At 39.2% G+C, this 19,080-nt stretch overlaps 2 protein-coding genes across 4 annotated transcripts in view; both read right to left on the bottom strand.

The window, feature by feature from the left end:
* Positions 1 to 7: 7 nt before the first annotated feature.
* On the bottom strand, positions 8 to 2,366 carry LOC118436309 (plasma kallikrein-like). Its single transcript, XM_035854094.1, has 10 exons — positions 2,346 to 2,366; positions 1,264 to 1,378; positions 1,051 to 1,172; positions 818 to 954; positions 632 to 751; positions 515 to 564; positions 436 to 447; positions 327 to 364; positions 173 to 246; positions 8 to 96 (listed from the first exon to the last, which is right to left on the bottom strand). Exons 4-10 carry the CDS (start codon positions 897 to 899, stop codon positions 14 to 16), a joined length of 459 nt encoding a protein of 152 aa, XP_035709987.1. The 5' UTR covers positions 900 to 954; positions 1,051 to 1,172; positions 1,264 to 1,378; positions 2,346 to 2,366; the 3' UTR covers positions 8 to 13.
* A 3,115-nt stretch (positions 2,367 to 5,481) lies between these two features.
* Positions 5,482 to 19,080, bottom strand: part of LOC110852667 (neuroligin-1) — a 107,757-nt gene continuing 94,158 nt past the window's right edge. For 2 of the 3 annotated variants that reach the window (XM_022100776.2, XM_035853937.1), the window contains exons 11-18: positions 16,471 to 16,568; positions 11,643 to 11,702; positions 11,462 to 11,551; positions 9,765 to 9,860; positions 9,012 to 9,372; positions 6,989 to 7,341; positions 6,831 to 6,923; positions 5,482 to 6,208 (exon numbers count right to left, since the gene is read on the bottom strand). In XM_022100776.2, the coding sequence (XP_021956468.2) occupies positions 6,159 to 6,208; positions 6,831 to 6,923; positions 6,989 to 7,341; positions 9,012 to 9,372; positions 9,765 to 9,860; positions 11,462 to 11,551; positions 11,643 to 11,702; positions 16,471 to 16,568 (1,201 nt within the window). In that variant the 3' untranslated portion in view covers positions 5,482 to 6,158. Of the gene's footprint in view, positions 6,209 to 6,708; positions 6,924 to 6,988; positions 7,342 to 9,011; positions 9,373 to 9,764; positions 9,861 to 11,461; positions 11,552 to 11,642; positions 11,703 to 16,470; positions 16,569 to 19,080 lie in introns of all 3 variants that reach the window. The other variant, XR_004835315.1, reaches the window with a different exon arrangement.

The following is a 19,080-nucleotide window of genomic DNA, read 5'->3' as shown; positions in this document are numbered from 1 at the left end:
GTGTGGGATTTATTTATGAGTCGCCTGACGAGTAGGTATCCCTGCACCAGTACGGATTAACTTGACTCGTATGGTAGATAACCCATTGTGACAAGTCTGCATGATCAAAATAATTGTGCATATTTGCATACCTACATATTTCATGAAACTAAGAATTTAAAACTTATCTCACCCGTTAATTTAGAGTAAATTCCGGGCGACTTTCTTCTCGCGCATCCAGCCCCAAAAGACACTACGCCGATTTGGCTTTTAATTAATTAATTGGTCAATTAAAATTAAATTCCTAATTTGATTAAGTTAAAATTATTTTATTGTATTTTATTAACCGGTATCTATTCGGCGCCTCCTGATAAACTAGAGGTCCCTGTCATATAAAAATATTTAGAAACGGGTTAAATCTTGTCAAAATTCTCGCAATTTTTAATTCGTTCTTACTCCCGAGTCACCCTGTTAAACGATATTTCAAAAAATTATCATGTTATCGAGTACAATTTATTTTTTTTACGGTACCAACCGTGCAAGCGTCTCTTCCACCTTCAACAAACCCAGCACACAGCATTCGATCTAAAATTGATCACATTATTTAAATCCTGGTACATATTTCAAGTTGACCATCAAATTAAAAATTTACCCGTCAGTTTAAACTTAGGCGTCATTTCGACACATTTTTCAAAATCGAGGATCGGCATTCCTTCAAGTTTCTGAAGTTTTCTCGTCGATGCACCAGCTTTCTCGTGGGCTTTTCCCCATCCTATGCACTTACATATTTACTGGCTCAATTATCCTTTGTGAACTTATCTGAAGAACATTTACCTACCAGCCACAGTGACATTAAGTCCGGTAAAAATTTTCTTGTAATTGCCCACCCTCGGGAGACAAATTGGCGTGGGTGCATTCATGGAAGATAAATCAATCTTGGGTTTGATTTGAACCAGTGCAATGTCATAATCATACCTTCAACAAATAGTGATTTCAGTTTTATACATAAGTTCACACGTTACTAAATTTGTATATTTTTAAATTGGTAGTCTCAAATGAAAAATGGTTCACCTCACTTTTTGGTGTAAAGTGGATGCAAGATAACCCTCTCGATTTCGTAGCGTTGTGCATGTTCATCTTTGTCTGATTTCTCCTTCTTGTCCCAACCTGGCCCTTGTATGGACCCTTTCTTCCTGAAATGTCAGACCGTTTGTCGGAAATTGTTTGAAAACTTAACTCTGTTTTCATTTAACAGAAAAACCTCGTTATTAGAGTATTGAGTACCCTAGAATGGCGTCAGCATCTGCATTATCGAGGTAGAGGAGATCTAACAAATCTGCGTGGAGTATAACGTCTAAATCTTGTGAAGTGTAATTCGTATTGAAGAAACAGTGAGAAGCTGTAAAAATTCGTAATCAGTGTTTCGTTTTAGAGGTTTAAAACTACTTTTGGACGACTGGACATCGTCATAAAGGTCCAAAATCGGAAAATGGGGTAAAATTTTACAAGTTCTCTATTAAAGGCTTTTACACAAATCTATGTATCACAGTGGGACAATCTGATATGTAATCTCCCATTTTGGAGCACTTTTGTATGTATGTAATACGGCATGGTTTAGAAAATGTCTTAATTTCTCGTAAGACAACGTGTTAAATAAAAGTTTTTCCAAATTTCGTGATATTACACGCTGACAAAATGCTGGAATTTAATGGGAGATTATATATCGATTTGCAAAATTTACAGGAGCTTGTAAAATTTTATCCCATTTTCCAATGTTGAACAATTTAGGATATTTTGGACGTCCACAATTATTTTGCACAGTTGTACACTTTGGACAGCGTCCAAACAGATTTGGGGCAGCTTGGCGAAAACAATGATTTAATGTTACAAAAACGTCCTCAATGTAAAATTGTTGTTGCGAATTATGTATGTATTGATTGATTGAATTTGTTTTTACATAAATACGGTTGGAAGCTTCTTTTCCGAGTGGTATTAATAAATACGCACATGAAAAAACCTTTTTTTGCAAATCTATCCACACCCCACAGATTTGTAATTTTCTAATTAATTTTGAGCGTGATACCACGAATTTTGGGAAAACTTTTGTCTTAACGTATTTTCTTATGAGAAAATACGAGATTTTGTAAACCATGCCTCATTACACAACAAAATGCTCAAAAATGAATGGGAGATACGATATCAAAGAACTGGTAACATTGCGCTCCATTTTCTATTTTGCAAACATTTGGACATTCCGACGTCCAAAACTTGGTGTCCGAAACTGGTTCAAATCTATTTTGATTGATCGGCTGTTCAAAATTATATGTAGGGTAGAGACGTGCCATAATAATATGTATGTTTATTACCAGTTAGTATCCATCTGTGCTACGAAAAAAAATATAAGCTATTTCTTGAACTCATAATTACTACGAGTATGGTAATAAATCCAATAATGACACCTGTCGTTAATGAGCGACCCCCCACAAACCGGAGACCTCGTCCCTTTCTGTACAATGGCAGCAATCCAGGGAAATTCATTTTCACCGGCATCCACTCCACCCACAATTCTGTCCTCCTTATTCTGATAGCCACAAACTGCAATGTGGCAAATAATTTGCATATGTTCCTCTCTGAATCTTACCCAGTCTCACTCACCACATTGATTCACAATTTTCATCTTGGATTCCACTTTCTCCAATGGCACGACTAAACATTTGTTTTGCTCTTATAACGGAGGCCTCCCAGCGCATGCTCACAAATATTGCTCAAACTAGTGCGAGCTGACACTATAGTGTCAGCTCGCAAATTAAATTGGTATAAAATTTGCAAAATACACAGAGATATTTGTATCCAAAAAGAAAAAACGCGACCTAAAGTTGACAAATTTGAGACTTTCCACTACACATTTTCTCCTCTTCGGACGGAAATATCTCGGCAAACCTGCTCATTGGGTTATCGTGTAAAATTTCGTATTCGTATTCGTTTCGTATTAAATACGAAATTTGCTAATAGCTATAGCTAAATTTGTGATCGATTGATACCAGTTTGCTCAAAATTGGAGAGTATACGTTGGAGACCTCCATTGTTAGTCCAAATAAATGCATAACAAAATGTAACAAAATGTGTAGGTAGGTACCATCCTTATCCTCCTCCTTTTGACATCTGACCCTGCATCTGAACCCGGTCTTGGTCTGGGTCAGATTTTTCGGGGAGGTCTTTATCACCACGTAAATATCTCTCCCAGCACCCGTAGCTTTCACCGGGTAGAGAAAGTTCATTCCGCCGCACCACTTTTGCTCCCCACCAAGCCCATCCGTGATGAGGAGGTACTCGTTTGCGCACCTGATTTAAAACATGCAATTATGCAAAAAAATATGTACTGCTGTATTGAAATTCAGTGGCCGCGGAAGTCGTGGGGACATCTGGCGACATTTAGATTGTAGGGAGGGGTTTATATAACATGGACAGGCGATAGGGACATTGAATAACCGTTGGGACATTGCCCCTCTGTCCCCACGTATCCGCGGCCACTGTTGAATTTTTTTAGAGCCGTACGGAGCTCCGAGTGAACTTCGCAGCTCAATCTTTCCTGGACATTCCATAATTGGGACGCATTTCTCGGACCCCGTGAATGAAAGGTGACACGTAAAATTTTCCGGATACTTTCCCTTCCCGTAATTTGGCGAGGTGAAATTTACTTCGCCCGTTAATTCCAAATTCCACGCCAAGTTACAGCTGTCTCCGAAGAGAGCTTGTGTATTTTTTACCAAGGCGTCGTTCGTGTATAACTTTTGTCGCGCAGCGTCTGCGTAGGGGTCCTCGGAAGCGAGAAAGTCTGCCTTCACTTTGGCCGCGGTTGCATCGCTAATCTCGATGTCGCCCTAGTTCGTAAATAATTTGAAAATAATTGTTCTTCAATTACTATTTTGTTTCCTTTCTTGCTAAATTTTTTGCACTGGAAAGCAAGCCACGCAAGAAATGCGAGGTGCAAGAAACTGCAACAAATACGTCGTTTCTTGCGCCTTGCTGGTCAAAATACCTGCAAGAAACTACTTTCTTTCAGTCATTTCTTGCACGTGTTACTTGCACCCGAAATACTGTTAATATGTTAATATACGGTTATGATTTTGTTTCAAACCTGTCCTTGAACGAGTGAGTAGTTGTAAATCACTAAAAAAGCAAGGAAAAAAAATGAGAGCATTATTATTCTCGTCGTAGTTCAAGACTAACTGGACCCACGTATTCATAATATTTAAGAAGTAGCGCATATGCAACCTGATGTTTGTTTTATGTGTTTATGATGTGAACAATAAGCTATTTAAATTAATTAATAACATATGTGTATAGTACCGTAAAGGTTTGGCCCATTAAGATTATGCAATTTCTCTAGTGTTGGGCACAGTACAGTGATTGCCAAAAATAGCGACTAGAGTAGTCAAAATGCTTTAATGACACGCGCGTCACCAATTTTTTTAGAACATGCAGAATGCAAAATAAAAATTCTTTCCATTCTTTTTTATGATAATACTTTATTTTTTATATCATTTCAAAGTTTGATTGATTCACATTTTTTGCAAAAATAAACATTTCTTTCTTCTTTTTCAATCAATCATTGTTAGCTCATAATTTAGCTTATTTATAGATATTATTAATTATGGGTGAGTGAGTGGGTGTAGGGATGTCTGATTTACATTTATTTCCAATAATCAGTAAATATTTCTTGTCACGTCGACAAAGACGTAAACCCAAAACTCCACCCACGCCCACGCATTCTTTTAATAGAAACATCCCGTAAACGGACGATAGAATTTTAGCAGTTATATAAAACGTGTCATAATTAATAATTAATTTTTACCTCATAACTTCAAATAGTATTCGAGAGCATCCAGCGCATTTCATTCCTTAAATATAATTCTTATGTAATTAACAATCAGTGATTTACACATCGATAAAATTATTTATTTAATGGGTAATGACTTAAAATGTAAAACGAAAATTCGGGAGTCTACTTTCTAGTCAAATTCGAAATTTTGATCATAACATGTTGCACCAGTTATTGAAAATTAGCACAGTTCAAGATTTTATTTAGATAGCATTGTTCTTTTTAATTGTATAAAAAAGCAAATTAAATTAAAGCTTTTTTCAGAGTATTATTGAAGCAATGCGTCAATTTTCAAGTATTCTCAATTTTTAGTTACATTAATTAAGCTATTTTCATAATGTTTTAGCACTCGCTGTCATACATTCTGACACACACAAGGCACTTATTCTCATCACCAATTAGTCGTCCCCAAACAAATTGATGTGATACAGATACAAACACGATTTAGCAAATTAAATAGCATTTTACTACGTTACACTCTGCTCTGCTTTGCTTCCATGTTATGAAGTCATCCATAACTTTACTCATTACAGACAGCACCATGATAATCAGTGTCACAACTTTGGTAACGTAGGACTCGATGGCTCATCGTCAAAATCCTCAAAATCAGCACGTTTCTAATCGTTTCTCGGCTCTGGAATGTATTTTAAAATTCTGGACGACGAATTTATAGAGCAAATTGTTGCCTATTTGTAAAAAAATTTGACAAAAGAAATCTCAAGCTTAAGAAGTCCAGAAAACTTGGAACTCATCGAAACTGGCTCAAAAAACTCACCTCCATTCTATGAATCAACAAATTTGTCGTCCAGAATTTTAAAATAAATTCCCAGAGCGCAGAAATTACTAAAAATGTCCTGATTTTGGTGTTTCGTCATCAAGTCCTACGTTAAATAAAATAGCAAAATAACGAGAATCGTATTACAAAGGTTGTGATTAGTTTAGCTTATAAATAGTTGGCAGTTGTCAAAGGTAGAGAGAGTATTATAGATAAATCAGCGCATCCTTACAACTACATACCTAATGACGGACAGATTTCGATATTTATGTACATTTGAAACTTTCCGACGCATACATATCATCTATCCATCTAATTACTTATTAGTTACGGAGTGGTTGTGGTTTATGTGCCGACTTGACGGTGAAAGTGAGGACTTTCTACGTCCAGAGACATTGACGATGGAGAGGGAGCCGTACATAAGTACATACATAATTATTTATCACTTTCCGTGTCCACATCAGTGCCGGGGTCGTGGTCCTTCGCCAAATCGATTTTTGGGTTGCGGATAAAATTATGAAATCAATTTCGAAGCTGTGGTGGCAACGTCCGATGAAGGCGATGAAAACCACCTACAAGGAAAGTGTACAAAACAAGACCGTCATCATCATCGTCATCTCCAATCCATTAATCTTTCGTGTTGTACTTCTACTTTCTCTGCTCAGACTTTCACTCTCTCTCTTTTTGATCTCTATCTATCTTTCTTTTGGAGTTATAAATATCAAACAACGTGTCAAAAGCAGTGTTTCGGGGGAAAAAAGTAACCACGTGCAAGAAATAACGGGAAAAAGTGGTTTTAGCGGGAATTTGGACCTGTAAGAAATGCAAGTTGCAAGAAACTATGCCCCGCCGCTATAATTCATACGGCACGTGGCTAGATGGCGCATATTTCTTGAACTTTCTCCCAGTTTCTTGCACCTCGCATTTCTTGCGTGGCTTACTTTACAATGCAAGAAATGTGTTTAGCAAACCCCGCAATGAACGAAACACTGGTCAAAACTGACAAAATATATGTTTCCTCAAAAAAAAACATAGGAAGAAGAAACAGGCCCAATAAATGTACGAAACGTACCAAAAATATGATGAAAGTAGTAGAAAAGAGAGATGATTATGAATGGGTAGTAGCAGTAAGTATATACGATGAACAGACAGTAGAGTAGGCAATTTTTGGTTTTTAGTTATTTTAGCACGTGCCATTTTCACCAAAGTCTCGACTATCATCTCTCTTCAAAATTCGGACGGATCCACGTGTTAAACTTGCAAAAGTGACGGCACCACTGCTCACGGCTGTAGAAAAAAAAACTCCGTCAATTTTGACACCCACGAATTTGACCTTATCCGAATTCATTTACCTCTCGGAGGTGGCGGCGGGTCGGGAATGGAAGGACTCGAAAAACCACTGGAAGAACTCAATTCTTTGTTCGGATTCATCCTAAATGTCGACGAATGGCTGGAATGCCCGCCACCCGTGCATTCCCGCAGCTCTTGGACGATGTCGTCGTCATAGTCGTCCGTCCCTTCGTCATCGTTGTACAAGGCGGGGACGGAGGTGGACGCTCCGCCGGGCGGAGGACGAAACCCGTGGCGCAAGTCGGGATGTGACCTCGGCCTGGATAAGGTTGTCGGGAGGGGAAGCTGACTCTCCTCATCGGACTGGGACCCGTTATGGTCATGCTTATTTTCACACGATCCTGACGTCGGTAGGCTGGAAAATGTGACAAAATACCGCAAACATTAATACATGTGTAGGTACAGGGAAAAGTCGAAATACTGACGGAAGTGGATGTAGAATCATTATCGGAGGGCGGATATGTATTTATTTTCAGCTTTTCATTTGATGACGACCAACGGTCAAACTTTGTGGTTACGTTCCCTAACTTGCATAGAGCATAAAAATTTCAAAATATTTTTAAAAGTCACATATTTCTAGGTTTTCAGACATATTTATGAATATTTCCGTTATTATTCGAAAAATATGTAAATGTTTTAGATATTTTTTTCAAAAATGCATATATTTTGCAAGCATTATGGGAGACGAAATTTTATTGCTCAAAGAAATTGGATAAAAAAAATCCAGAGCATTATATTTAAGAACAAAAATTTCGGGATAATTTTAATTTTTATGATTTTGTTTCATACAAATTTCGTACATATTTTGGCACTATTTTCGCAAATTTCAGCGATTTTTTTCCTCAATACATATCCACCCCCTGATCATCATCGTCATCATCATCATCATCCCGTTGATTCACTCTACTTTGAGCTGTCCAACCCAACCGTGTATGTAGCTGGCCGGACTGACTGAGGAGTGAGTAAATAATGCAGCAAAGAGAAAGCTAACCAAGCAAAACCAGCGAGTGAAAATGGGACAGTGGAAGCATGCCCACTGAAATTTCAAATTTATGCTGGCTGTCCTTGCTAAATCAAAATTTATGTCTTCTCCCAATAACGGAGTGGTACCACTACTACTCGTTCGTAATAAGGGAGCCGCAATAAAACAGAGTCAACTACTACTAAAATTATTGTCCCGAGCTCCTCTCCCCCAGCCGTAAGTAGTGAGTGGTACGTATATATTTCCCCAGAATTAGTGTCACTCTAACTCAAACTCAAAACTGCTATGTGGCTGCTTTCAAGTATACGATACTCCTCGTAGTCACTGCACTTTGACAGATTTAATTCCATCCCACATTGCCTACATGCTACTAACAAGTACATAACTGGGGCAGTAATAACGGAGGAGGAGTAGTAAATAAAAATGCTCAAGTATAAATATATCTGAAAAAAACTTTCCATTTGATTTTCTGACTCTAAACCCGGTTTTTATAAGGGGATAAATAAACGCATAGTAATCAGTGGTACGACCGACGCAGTGTTTCGGTTCTGGTGGGTTTGCTGGATTTCTTGCAGAGCAAAGTAAGAAATGTGAAGGAATGCGAGGTGCAAGAAACTGGGAGAAAGTGCAAGAAATGTGCGCCATCTAGCCACGCGCCGTATGAAGGATAACGTCGGGGCGTAGTTTCTTGCGCCTTGAATTTCTTGCAGGTCAAAATACCCTCAAGAACCACTTTCCGCGGATTCCATTTCTGTATTTGTCCCGGAAAACGAGGAAAAATAAAACCCCGGAAAATTTGGACAAGCAAAATGTCCCCCAACGGTAACGGTCCCGGCGTTTTTTAACCTATTGTTCGTCTCGTTTCCCGGTTTTTGTCCCCAACTTTCCCAGCAAAACGCGTTCGAACGTTTGCATAAAAAATCGACCCCACGTCTCTTTCTTCCCGTTATTTCTTGCACGTGGTTACTTTCACCCGAAACACTGCTCCGACTACTACTGCCTTTTACTATGCTAACTACATCGTTCATAAGAAATGTGCTCACGTGTGCGTTTTTTGGTGATAAATAGCCAAGAAAATTAGAAGATTGAGCAAAAGGAGGCAGCATCCGACGCCGATCGTGACGCCGAGCGCGGTCCCGTAGGAGTGGTAGTGGGCAGCTGCGAGTTGGCGGACGAGGTCACGGTCACCACTTGCACCTCCCGTGCCTGGTCCACCCTCCAACATTCCGGTGGAGTTTGTCGTGTTGGGGGGACATTCGGACGTGGACATGACGGCTGGAGAGAGGGTGGGGTACATAATGGCCCCTTTATTAGCACCACCTCCGTAGTCTTCACCGTCTTCTGCGGCCCCACCACCTTCTCCGTCGCCAGCCTCGGGGGGCTTACCACCTTCACGGGAGGAGGCTGAAAAGTGGAAAAAATCGTTACAAAATAGGACAAACTCCTGACAATGGATGTCTCCCAGTGGATGCACTCTGATTTTTTGTCAATCGATCACAAGTTAAAATAGTATTAAATTTGCAAAAAACACAATCTCCCAATGTTTCGCAGATATATTTGCATCCGAAGAGGAGAAAACTCGCAGTAAATCTGGAAAGTGCAAAGTTTGTCTGCTTGAGGGCACGTTTTCTCCTTTTCGAGCACAAATATCTCTTCGCCAAACCTTAACATTGGCAGATCGTGCCTTTTGCAAATTTCGTATTAACTAAATTTGTGATATATTGACACTAGTTTGCCCAAAATCGTAGATCATACACTGGGAGACCTCCATTGTCACTAGAGTTCACCACACATACCTGAACTGTGGCCCTTGTTCAGTATTGCCGAACCAGCGGCAGGATACGCCAAGAGATCCTCTCCCGTCTGATGCTTCAACTGTTCTCGAACCACACCTGGAATAAAATATGTATGGAAATAGGTTAGAATTTTATTAGAAAAACACGATCGTCATCATTTTAATTCATTCCTGGCTATAAATAGTTCTACGTTTGTGAAGGTATCAATTTAATTTATGAATGAATATACATATTTATATGCGCACGTCTGTCCTTCGGTAGGTATGTGCCAGATTCGTCTTTTACACCCATTTTAGCATATTGTACTCCCCACCAATCTTTTGTTGGGGCACTTAATCGCATCTAATTCACCATATTTCTTCTTCTCCGTGACAGAAATGGGTATTCATTCATGAAATTCATTCATGCTCGGCCATAAAATACATAAAATAAAAATGGGGACTGTCTCCTTCCCAACACTGCATAAATCACGCCGGCTTCGCGTGTAACTTCCGGTTCCTCCTAATTCCTCGCTTCCCTCCGCTGCCAGAGAATGGCACAATTTCACGCTTATTTCGAAATAATAGGAATGAGGGACGCCGCCAACATGCGAGCGTGGGTTTTCAAACGCAACATGTGTCCTACATACGGACGTACGAACCCAAAGAATTAAGTTTTATGTAGCGTTGTCTCTTCGAAATTGGCAATACTGTATCTGCAAAATCTTTCGCAGGCAACAAATGCAGGGTACACATTCCTCGAGCAGGAAAGAAAAATGGGTTGAATTGAAAATGCAAAACTCTCCGCAAGAAGCAAACGGGTCTTCTTTATATATTACGGAGTGTATACGGAACCAGTGTTTCGGGGGGAAGTAACCACGTCCAAGAAAGCGTTTTTTTGCGGGCATCTTCACCTGCTTGAAATTCAAGGCGCAAGAAACTACTTCTCGCCGCAATACATCATAGATATGGCTAGATGGCCCTTTTTTCTTGCATTTCTGGCGTGACCTGCTTTTCAGTGCAAGAAATGTAGCAAACCCGTAAGAAACTAAACACTGGAAAGTAACCATGTGCAAGAAATAACGTGGAGAAAGTGGGGTTTTGCAGTTATTTTGATCTGCAAGAAATGCACGTGGCAAGAAATTAGATGGCGCAGATTTCTTGCACTTTCTCCCAGTTTCTTGCACCTCACATTTCTTGCGTTTCTTACTTTGAAGTGCAAGAAATGTAGTAGAAATGTAGACCCGAAACCCTGGATGTATGCATATGCACAGAGCGATCTTCCCTTTAACTGGAGAAAGTCTAGCAGACAAGGTTTTAAAAGTGGGGAAAGAATTCAAAAATTCTACACACACACACATTGCTTTGCTCTCTTTCTCTCTGCTTTGTCAGGGTGTGCATAAATTTCGACTGTTCAGAGGTTGACAGGAAATAGGGAGCTCTTATTTCACAACACATTTCTTTCCTCCTCTTACAAAAATGGGATCCATTTTAAACCCGTTATTCTTCTAAGATATATTTATATTCAGAAGAAGAAAAACCCCGTATTGCGAGAATCTATAGAAAATTCTTCAATTTACTTTTTCTCCCTGATTTATTCTTTCCAGTGTGACATGAATTTGCATTTTGTATTAAAGTATATTTTCTTTGTGTTGTGTTATTTTGACCTAATTTCAATTTCAATGGGTGGATATGTACTAATGGATGGTAAGCAGTTACCTTCATAGAATTCGGGACGTTCATCTCTAAAATTGTGGTGCAGCATGGCCACATCGGATCCTCCGGATTGATGGAGTTGCGGGATTAGGTCTGTTAACAGGCAGATATTATTATACAGCAAATGTATAAATTTATGTAGCTGTCACTAATTTTTTGGGTGTAAGAAAGTGGTGTGACTTACTGAGCCAGAGGGCCATTTTATGTCCTCGGTAGTGACTCTTCATTCGAGGCTCGCCGGACCCTGGAAGAGAAAGAATAGTGTAAAAGTTAGTAATTATCTTTAGCAAGGATTTTTGCGAAGAATTGCATACAAAATTATGTAGGTATGTAAATATGTATGTATGTCCATTAACTTATAGATTAATGTCCAGAGGTCCTGAAGCTTTAGTGTAATTTTCATTCAAAGTTACTTAATTTAAGCCAAAACCCTTACAAACTTAATAACTAGTTAACACACTTGATAACAAGATATCTTGCCATCATCTCATCATCTGATCTCTGTCTGGTTTCATGTATGAGGATTCCTTGACTTTTTGAACGGAGCAGGACAACCTTTCGATTTCCCACTACTTTTTTTTATTCAGAGAAAGTGCTAGAAAGTTGCCACTGAATATTGTCAGTGGTTCCTGCGAGTGAACGAATTCTGCACTTTCACTCATTCCAAAAGTTGTTACAAAAGCAGCCACACCCGATTTAAAAGGCCACCACAATCATCGTCATTTATGTATTACGATCCTTCTTCCTACGTTTTCTCACCCTCGCGGTAAACGTTTCTTCATGCATTTCCTTCCGTAATAGTTTTTAGTATTTTCTACCAGATACTTACACTCAATCTCAATTTCCAACTGAGGAGAGAGATTTGAGCCTTCATCCACGAGATTTTCTTGACGATCACTTTAGAAGAACTGTGAATTAAGCTGGTGCCAACAACAAGGTTCTATATTTTCGAAGCTCTCTTTGCTCACCAACTTTTATACTTTGCCCGAATTATACAATATTAATCTCTCCTCTTGTGAAGTGAAGTGGCTGCTAAAGTCGGATTAATTACAAAAGTAACAATAATAATTAGGCCTTCAAGAGACGGGGAGATTATCATTATTCTGATATTACACTCTCCTCACGACCAGTGGCCGCGGAAGGGTGACGACAGGGGGACGATGTCCCCATGGTTATTCAATGTCCACATCATCTCCCCATGTTAGCTAAACCCCTCCCCCCTCCCCTATCCCACAATGTTAATGTCCCCACACCTTCCGCGGCCACTGATGTGTTCCTTCCCGGCTCAAAAAGTCAAGCTAGCCCTCAAATCTACTCCTAGTATACGAACTTGACTAGATTAAACTGGCTGAATTATCACGCCAATCTCCTCTCCTCCTCCTCCTTCCGTGGTAATTTGGTGTAATAATCTCTCGTAAAAAGTAGTCTTCCGGTCCTCCGAGATACGTGGCAGAGTGAGCGTTAAGCACAATAAGGTTATCTCACACAGTGGCCGCGGAAGCTTAACAATGTCCCCACAGTTATTGGATGTCCCCATCATCTACCCATGTTATATATGTAAACCCAGCCCTCCCCTACCCTATTATTTACCCGGTTAATGTCCCCACAGCTTCCGCGGCCACTGATCCCACATGACGACCGTGATACTGTCACCTCGTCCTCCTCGTATGTAAAGTAATTAGACATAACGAGACGAGGATGGTGCAGTAAACACCTCGCTTTTATTATTATTTCGTGTTGTCTCCTGACCCCCGACCTTTGCCGGGGTGAGTGTGCAGTAAGTAATCGGGATGAATGAATCCGATTGGGCGAGATTAGGAGAAAGTGGAGTGGATGCGAGGACGAGGATGTGTTTGGTGGTGGTGGGGCGAGGTAAGTATTGCGACGAGAGGAACTTTGTCCATTATTTGGAGAAAGAGGGAAGAAAAGAGAATCAACATTAGCCGGGATCGTTTGGAGGGATCCTCATGGGCTTTCGACCTCGTTATTTTTACTCCAGTTAAATTGGAATGGGGGTTAAGAGTTAGGAACGCGAGTGACTGCACGGCCACTACCGACTGGCCCACAGTGTTTCGTTTGGGATGTCCGAAACTACTTTTGGTTAGACTGGACGCTGTCCAGGAGCGTCCAAAACTGTGCAAATTAATTTTGGACGTCAAAAATGTCAAAAATTGGAAAATGGGATAAAATGCTACAAGTTCTTTATTTTTTTGCAAATTTACATATGCACAGATATGTAGATTTTCTCCCATTTCTTGTCTCCCATTAATTCTGAGGATTTTGATTGATTTATAATACCACAAAATTTGGAAAACCTTTTTTCACATTTTTTCTTATCAGAAATTAAGAAATTTCTAAACCATGGCATGCTACACACCAAAATGTTTAAGATTAACGCGAGATTATATAGACGTCAACGGTTTAATGGAAGATTCAATAATACGAAGTTGTAACATTTTGCTCCATTTTGGACACTCTTGGACATTTTGAACATCCAAAATTCGGTGTTCAAAATTGAGCAAAACCGGTTTTGGACGGTGGTTAAAACCACGACGAAACCCTGATTACCGAGTCTAAATAATGGTCATACTATAATGTGAGAAAGTCCTATCTTGCCATTCTCCTTCCCAACAAGGACAACTAACTACTCGACTCGATAAAATCCTCGGTCAAATACATAAGAATCATTTTACACATTTAGCCCCCATTTTTTTTAAAGATGACTTATTCGAACCCCATTACACACCACGAGTTGTAATTAAAACATGAAAATGGACTCCCCTCCAGTTTCCCTGTACATACACGCAATTCCTAAAAGGCCACATTTTTCTCTCTCCTTTGACACATAATTACACATTTTATGTAACCGTCTTAATATTTATGATGCTCAGCGGCACAACAAAATCCACTAAGATTCCATTAAATTACTATTATCATAATTTGCTCAATTTCACAGATGGTAAAAATTAAATTATTTATTGTACTTAAGTAGCATTGTTTCCCCTAAAATAATTTCTTCCCCAGAAAAGAAAACTTGTCCCATAAAAGGATAACTTTTACTCAAATAAATAAGCAGCAAATTGGAAGAAATGGGAGTCGTCTTTTCAATTAATATTATTTTTACGAGGATCCCCTGCGAATCAAATGTAAGGCTTTTCATGTATTTAGTGCTTAGTTTCTTACGGGTTTGCTACATTTCTTACAGTGCAAAAAAAGAAATGCAAGAAATGGGAGGTGCAAGAAACTGGGAGAAAGTGCAAGAAATATGCCCCATCTAGCATCTCGCCGTATGAAGTGGCATAGTTTCTTGCACCTTGCAAGGTCAAAATACCTGCAAAAAACCACTTTCTTCCCGTTATTTCTTGCAAGTGGTTACTTTCACCCGAAGAACAGATTATTTTCCAAAGAAGTAGACCTTAATGTTTGGCAATAATGTTATGCCCACACTGTTTTCATGAGCTGCCTAAAAAGCGAGAGAAAGTTCTGTATTTTTCTCGATTGCTTTTTATGTGTCAATCCTAATTTAGCCCTGGATGGGGTTAAATTGCCTACGACGTTCATAAAATGCGGAACCAACGAGATTAACTGTGACAGGCGACACATGTTTGGGAATTTATGAAAAGAGAAAAGAACACTGACGGGTTTCGTGGTGGTGGTGGTCGGGGCGAATTGTCAATAATATCAAAACAGCGACCAAAAACGTCTTATTAAGAAGAAACGATTATACAATTTTTCGAACAAAACCCTGACTAAATTTTCAACTCTGCTTTCTCTTCTTCATAAATTCCTGCAGACTCGGAGGAATCAACTCATTCATAAAACAGAGTCTGATAGAAGAACCATGTATGCACAGTGGCCGCGGAAGCCGTGGGGACATGTGGGGACACTAATATTATCAGATAGGGAATAAAAGGCCTTGTATAACACGGGCGGATGATGCCGACATCAAACAACCGGGGACACATTTTCCCTCTGTTCCGCGGTCACTGTACATGCAAACATAGATCTCTGCTCTGACTGAGAGAAGAAATCACCCCGAAAATTTTATGAAGAACGCGACCAATAATTCAAGCGAGTTTCTTTCATTCGCTGTCTCCAAAGATGATAAACTGCACCCAAGCGACCATGCCAGCCAGCGAGGAGGGAGAGACTGCTTTCACCCAAAACCCAACACCACGCTTTCACCATGCCAAAACTTCTCCCCAAAGAAAGTAAATAAGTAAGTTGTTGGTTTCATCCGTCCATTCATTCACGCCACGCCACGGAGCTATAGATTAGGTGGTCGTGGTGCTGGGTGCTTTGATTTCATTCAGCTAACCACCCACGTCGAATGGGCTGAATGGACAGGAGAGAGAAGTCAGGGTGGTGGAAAATTAAGTCAAAATATTTTAGCACGTCGGAATCAATAGAGTTGAACCTCATAAATTGGAGATTCCGCAGTAGTCAAACTAAAAACTGGACAATTCCCTCTCGTCAAAAGAAAGTTGGGGAATTATTGGGTGGACCGATTTCTTAGAAGGACATGGACCATTGGTGGGTTTAACTCTCAACTGAAATGTGTTTAGGTGTCTGACTGATCCACTTTGTAATACAAGGTGTAGTGTGACGAATGATAATAAGAGGAATCAGAGGGCGGATATGGATTTACGAAATATATTTGATAAAAAATAATAAAATGGGCATTTTCGCAAAAATTAATTTTTCTGAATATAATTCTTTGGATTTTTGTTGTCGAATTTCTTTGAACAATAAATTTCATCTCGTATCATTAAAATATGTACAAAATAAACACTTGTATTTTTGAAAAATATATTTAAGATAGCTACGCATATTTCAAATACTAGGCAAAATATTTACAAATATATGTCTGAAAATCTAGAAATGTGATAATATGTGGAAATATTTCGAAATTCTTGTGCTCCGTCGTCATCGATTGAAAAAGTTGAAAATAAATACATATCCACCCTCTGATGATAATCTTAAGTATTCTGCTTAAGGTGCAAAGGTCTTACCAATTTCCAGATAAAATTGATTAATAGGGTCGTACGAGTCCCAAAAGGGCAATTGAGCATCTTCGACGGATGATCCATCATACCCGCTGTTTGGATCCCTGCAAGTAAAATAAAAACAAGACGTGTATAAAATAAGGCTAATAATAACGACACCACGGTTTGATCACTCCTTGTCATCTTGATCATCCCTTTTCATTACGGAACGTCTAGTCGACTCTAATCTAATCCTGTTGTATCCATCCCCCAATAAATCCAATCTGTTCCTTCATTTCATGGCATCGTTAGCAAATTGATGCATTTCTCCTCAGAAGGGCAGTCTCCCAGTATATGCTCACTGACTTTTAGTAAATTAGTGTCAGTCGATTGCAAATTTAATTGGTATGAAATTAGCAAAATATATAATCTGTCAATGCTCAGGTTTGGCGGGATATTTGCATCCGGAGAGGGGAAAACGCACAGTAAATTTTCAGTGTAAAATTTGCAACTTTTAAGCAGCGTTTTCTCCTCTTCGGATGCAAATATTTCCGCCAAACGTGCCCATTAGCAGATCTTATTTTTGACAATTTCATCTTAATTACATTTGTGATCGATTGACACAAATTTACCCAAAATCTGCGAGCATCCTCTGGAAGACCTCCATTCTCAGGCTGTCTCAGAATCTGCTATATATCACCCATTTAACTGCAATTTACTCCTTTCCCCTCAAATTTTCCACCAGAATGAACAATATAGATAATTTATAGGTGGTGAAAGCATGGCAAAAATCTGCCTAATTAATAATTCTTGTAGCAAGTCAGGTCCACTTATTTAGGAAGTTGTTGGTCCATACGAATGTTCCCTTCTGCATTCACGAACTTGCAAAACTTGCCATTTCCTCTTAGGACGAATGTTTTTGTCGTAGGGATAAATTGGGGCTCGCATAACTACGCTGTCAATTTTATGGCTAAACATGGCATTCATTTTGCACATTAGTCCGACTAACTTTCTTTCTCCCTCGCTCTACATATTCTGGTTTGGTCTGGTCTGCGTTTTTTGCCACTTTTTTCGCCTTCCTCGCCATCTTCATTTTATGAAATATTATCCACACACACACATACAAACGGGAAAAGAGAGAGAACAAAGTAGCAAGTATTTTATTATTTTGTTTAGGAGAAGCAAGAAGGAAACTGCCAACTGCAGCAGTGCAGCAAGCAGTAAGTATTAAATGTGTGTAGTAGTAGTTGGTAGTTTCTTGGTGATGGTGGTGGTGGTGGCATTTTTGAAACTTTCTCCTGGGAAACTATGTAAAAGGATAATATGCAGCATTACATAATCTAGCCGAAAATCTGGACGGCTGTCTGTCTCTGAGAACTGAAAAGTGGGAGTCGGTTCTAAGCAGCAAGCAGTGTTTCGTTTCTGGCGGGTTTACTGGATTTCTTGAAATGTAAAGCAAGGAAAGCGAGAAATGCGAGGTGCAAGAAACTGGGAGAAAGTGCAAGAAATATGCGCCATCTTGCCACTTTCTACCCGTCATTTCTTGCACCCGAAACACTGCGGAGCAGTCATTCAGTCGGCTTCATTCACTTTTTTCTCCTCTTTCTTTCAACTTTTGTTCTTTCTTGATTCTTAAACTGAATGTGAAGAATCTTGAGAAAAAAGAAAGTTTTATCGTAAAAATCCAACCTTACTACTGCCTGCTATCCACATTAGCTGGAAACGTGACTTTTCCACGGGACTCTAAATTTGTCCCACTTACGCGACGACGACGACGGCCCATCAACTTAAACGGATCTTGTACAGCGTGCAGTTTACAAGGAAAGATTAGAGGGACGGAGAAAGTGGGAAATTAGAAGTGAAATGAAAAAGCGAGAATCTGAGAAAATCAGAGCGGATAAGTTTCTTTTGTCCTCGAGACAAAGTGCATTTTCGAGTAGCTTAAAACTTTTAATATGAAAAATGTTATGTAACGAATTATTGAATTGTTCAAGCAAAAACTCGACTCAAGAAGCGCAATATATTTATTTTAATCATATATTTATATCTTTCATCCTACATTTTTCCAGGATTTTTAAATAAATGTTGTGTACTACCCGAGTAAAAATTTGGACGGGGTTTTCTGCAAAAATTTCCCTAGATTTTCTGCACGAATTTGCCCAGATTTTCTACAGAAAAGCCGATTTGTGCAGAAAACTATGCACACACAGTTCTGCAGAATAAAACTTACAAATTTTCGGCAGGATTATGCAAAAAATACAATGTGCATCAAGATTTTGTCGATTACTGCAGAATTCGATGCAGTGATTCCTACTCGTTGCTGTCAAATTTTGTATTACAAGATAATCTATTTTAACCTGGCGTTAATTTTTTATAGAAAGAAAACAATGCAAAATTGTACAGGAGCAAAATCTACGGTCTAAAATGTCCTAGAAAATGTAGGCAAGTTGTGTACAACTTGTCCCCAAATTAAATAAGAGGATGTTCTACATTTATATTGTGTACATCCAAGTTCACTTCATGTACACGGGTTTTGTCATTTTCCTCCTTCTCCTGAGTCTTGTTCTGTTTAGCGAAAGGATTAAAAGCCAAGTTGCCGTACACACAGAAATGGGTTTCATCCTGATGAAGTCAAGT

This window comes from Folsomia candida, unplaced genomic scaffold, assembly GCF_002217175.1.
Source record: "Folsomia candida strain VU population unplaced genomic scaffold, ASM221717v1 Fcan01_Sc007, whole genome shotgun sequence".
Taxonomy (NCBI): Eukaryota; Metazoa; Arthropoda; class Collembola; order Entomobryomorpha; family Isotomidae; genus Folsomia; species Folsomia candida.
The sequence above is the reverse complement of the archived record's forward strand: the minus strand, read 5'-3'. Positions and strand labels throughout refer to the sequence as shown.

What these genes read in the sequence shown, in the direction of transcription:
- LOC118436309 (XM_035854094.1), bottom strand. Translation starts at nt 899, where the DNA reads ATGAATGCACCCACGCCAATTTGTCTCCCGAGGGTGGGCAATTACAAG. An exon ending in GAGGCGCCGAATAGATACCG is followed by an intron (nt 247 to 326) that starts GTTAATAAAATA and finishes ATTAATTAAAAG; the next exon opens with CCAAATCGGCGTAGTGTCTT. An exon ending in AATTTACTCTAAATTAACGG is followed by an intron (nt 97 to 172) that starts GTGAGATAAGTT and finishes TTGATCATGCAG; the next exon opens with ACTTGTCACAATGGGTTATC.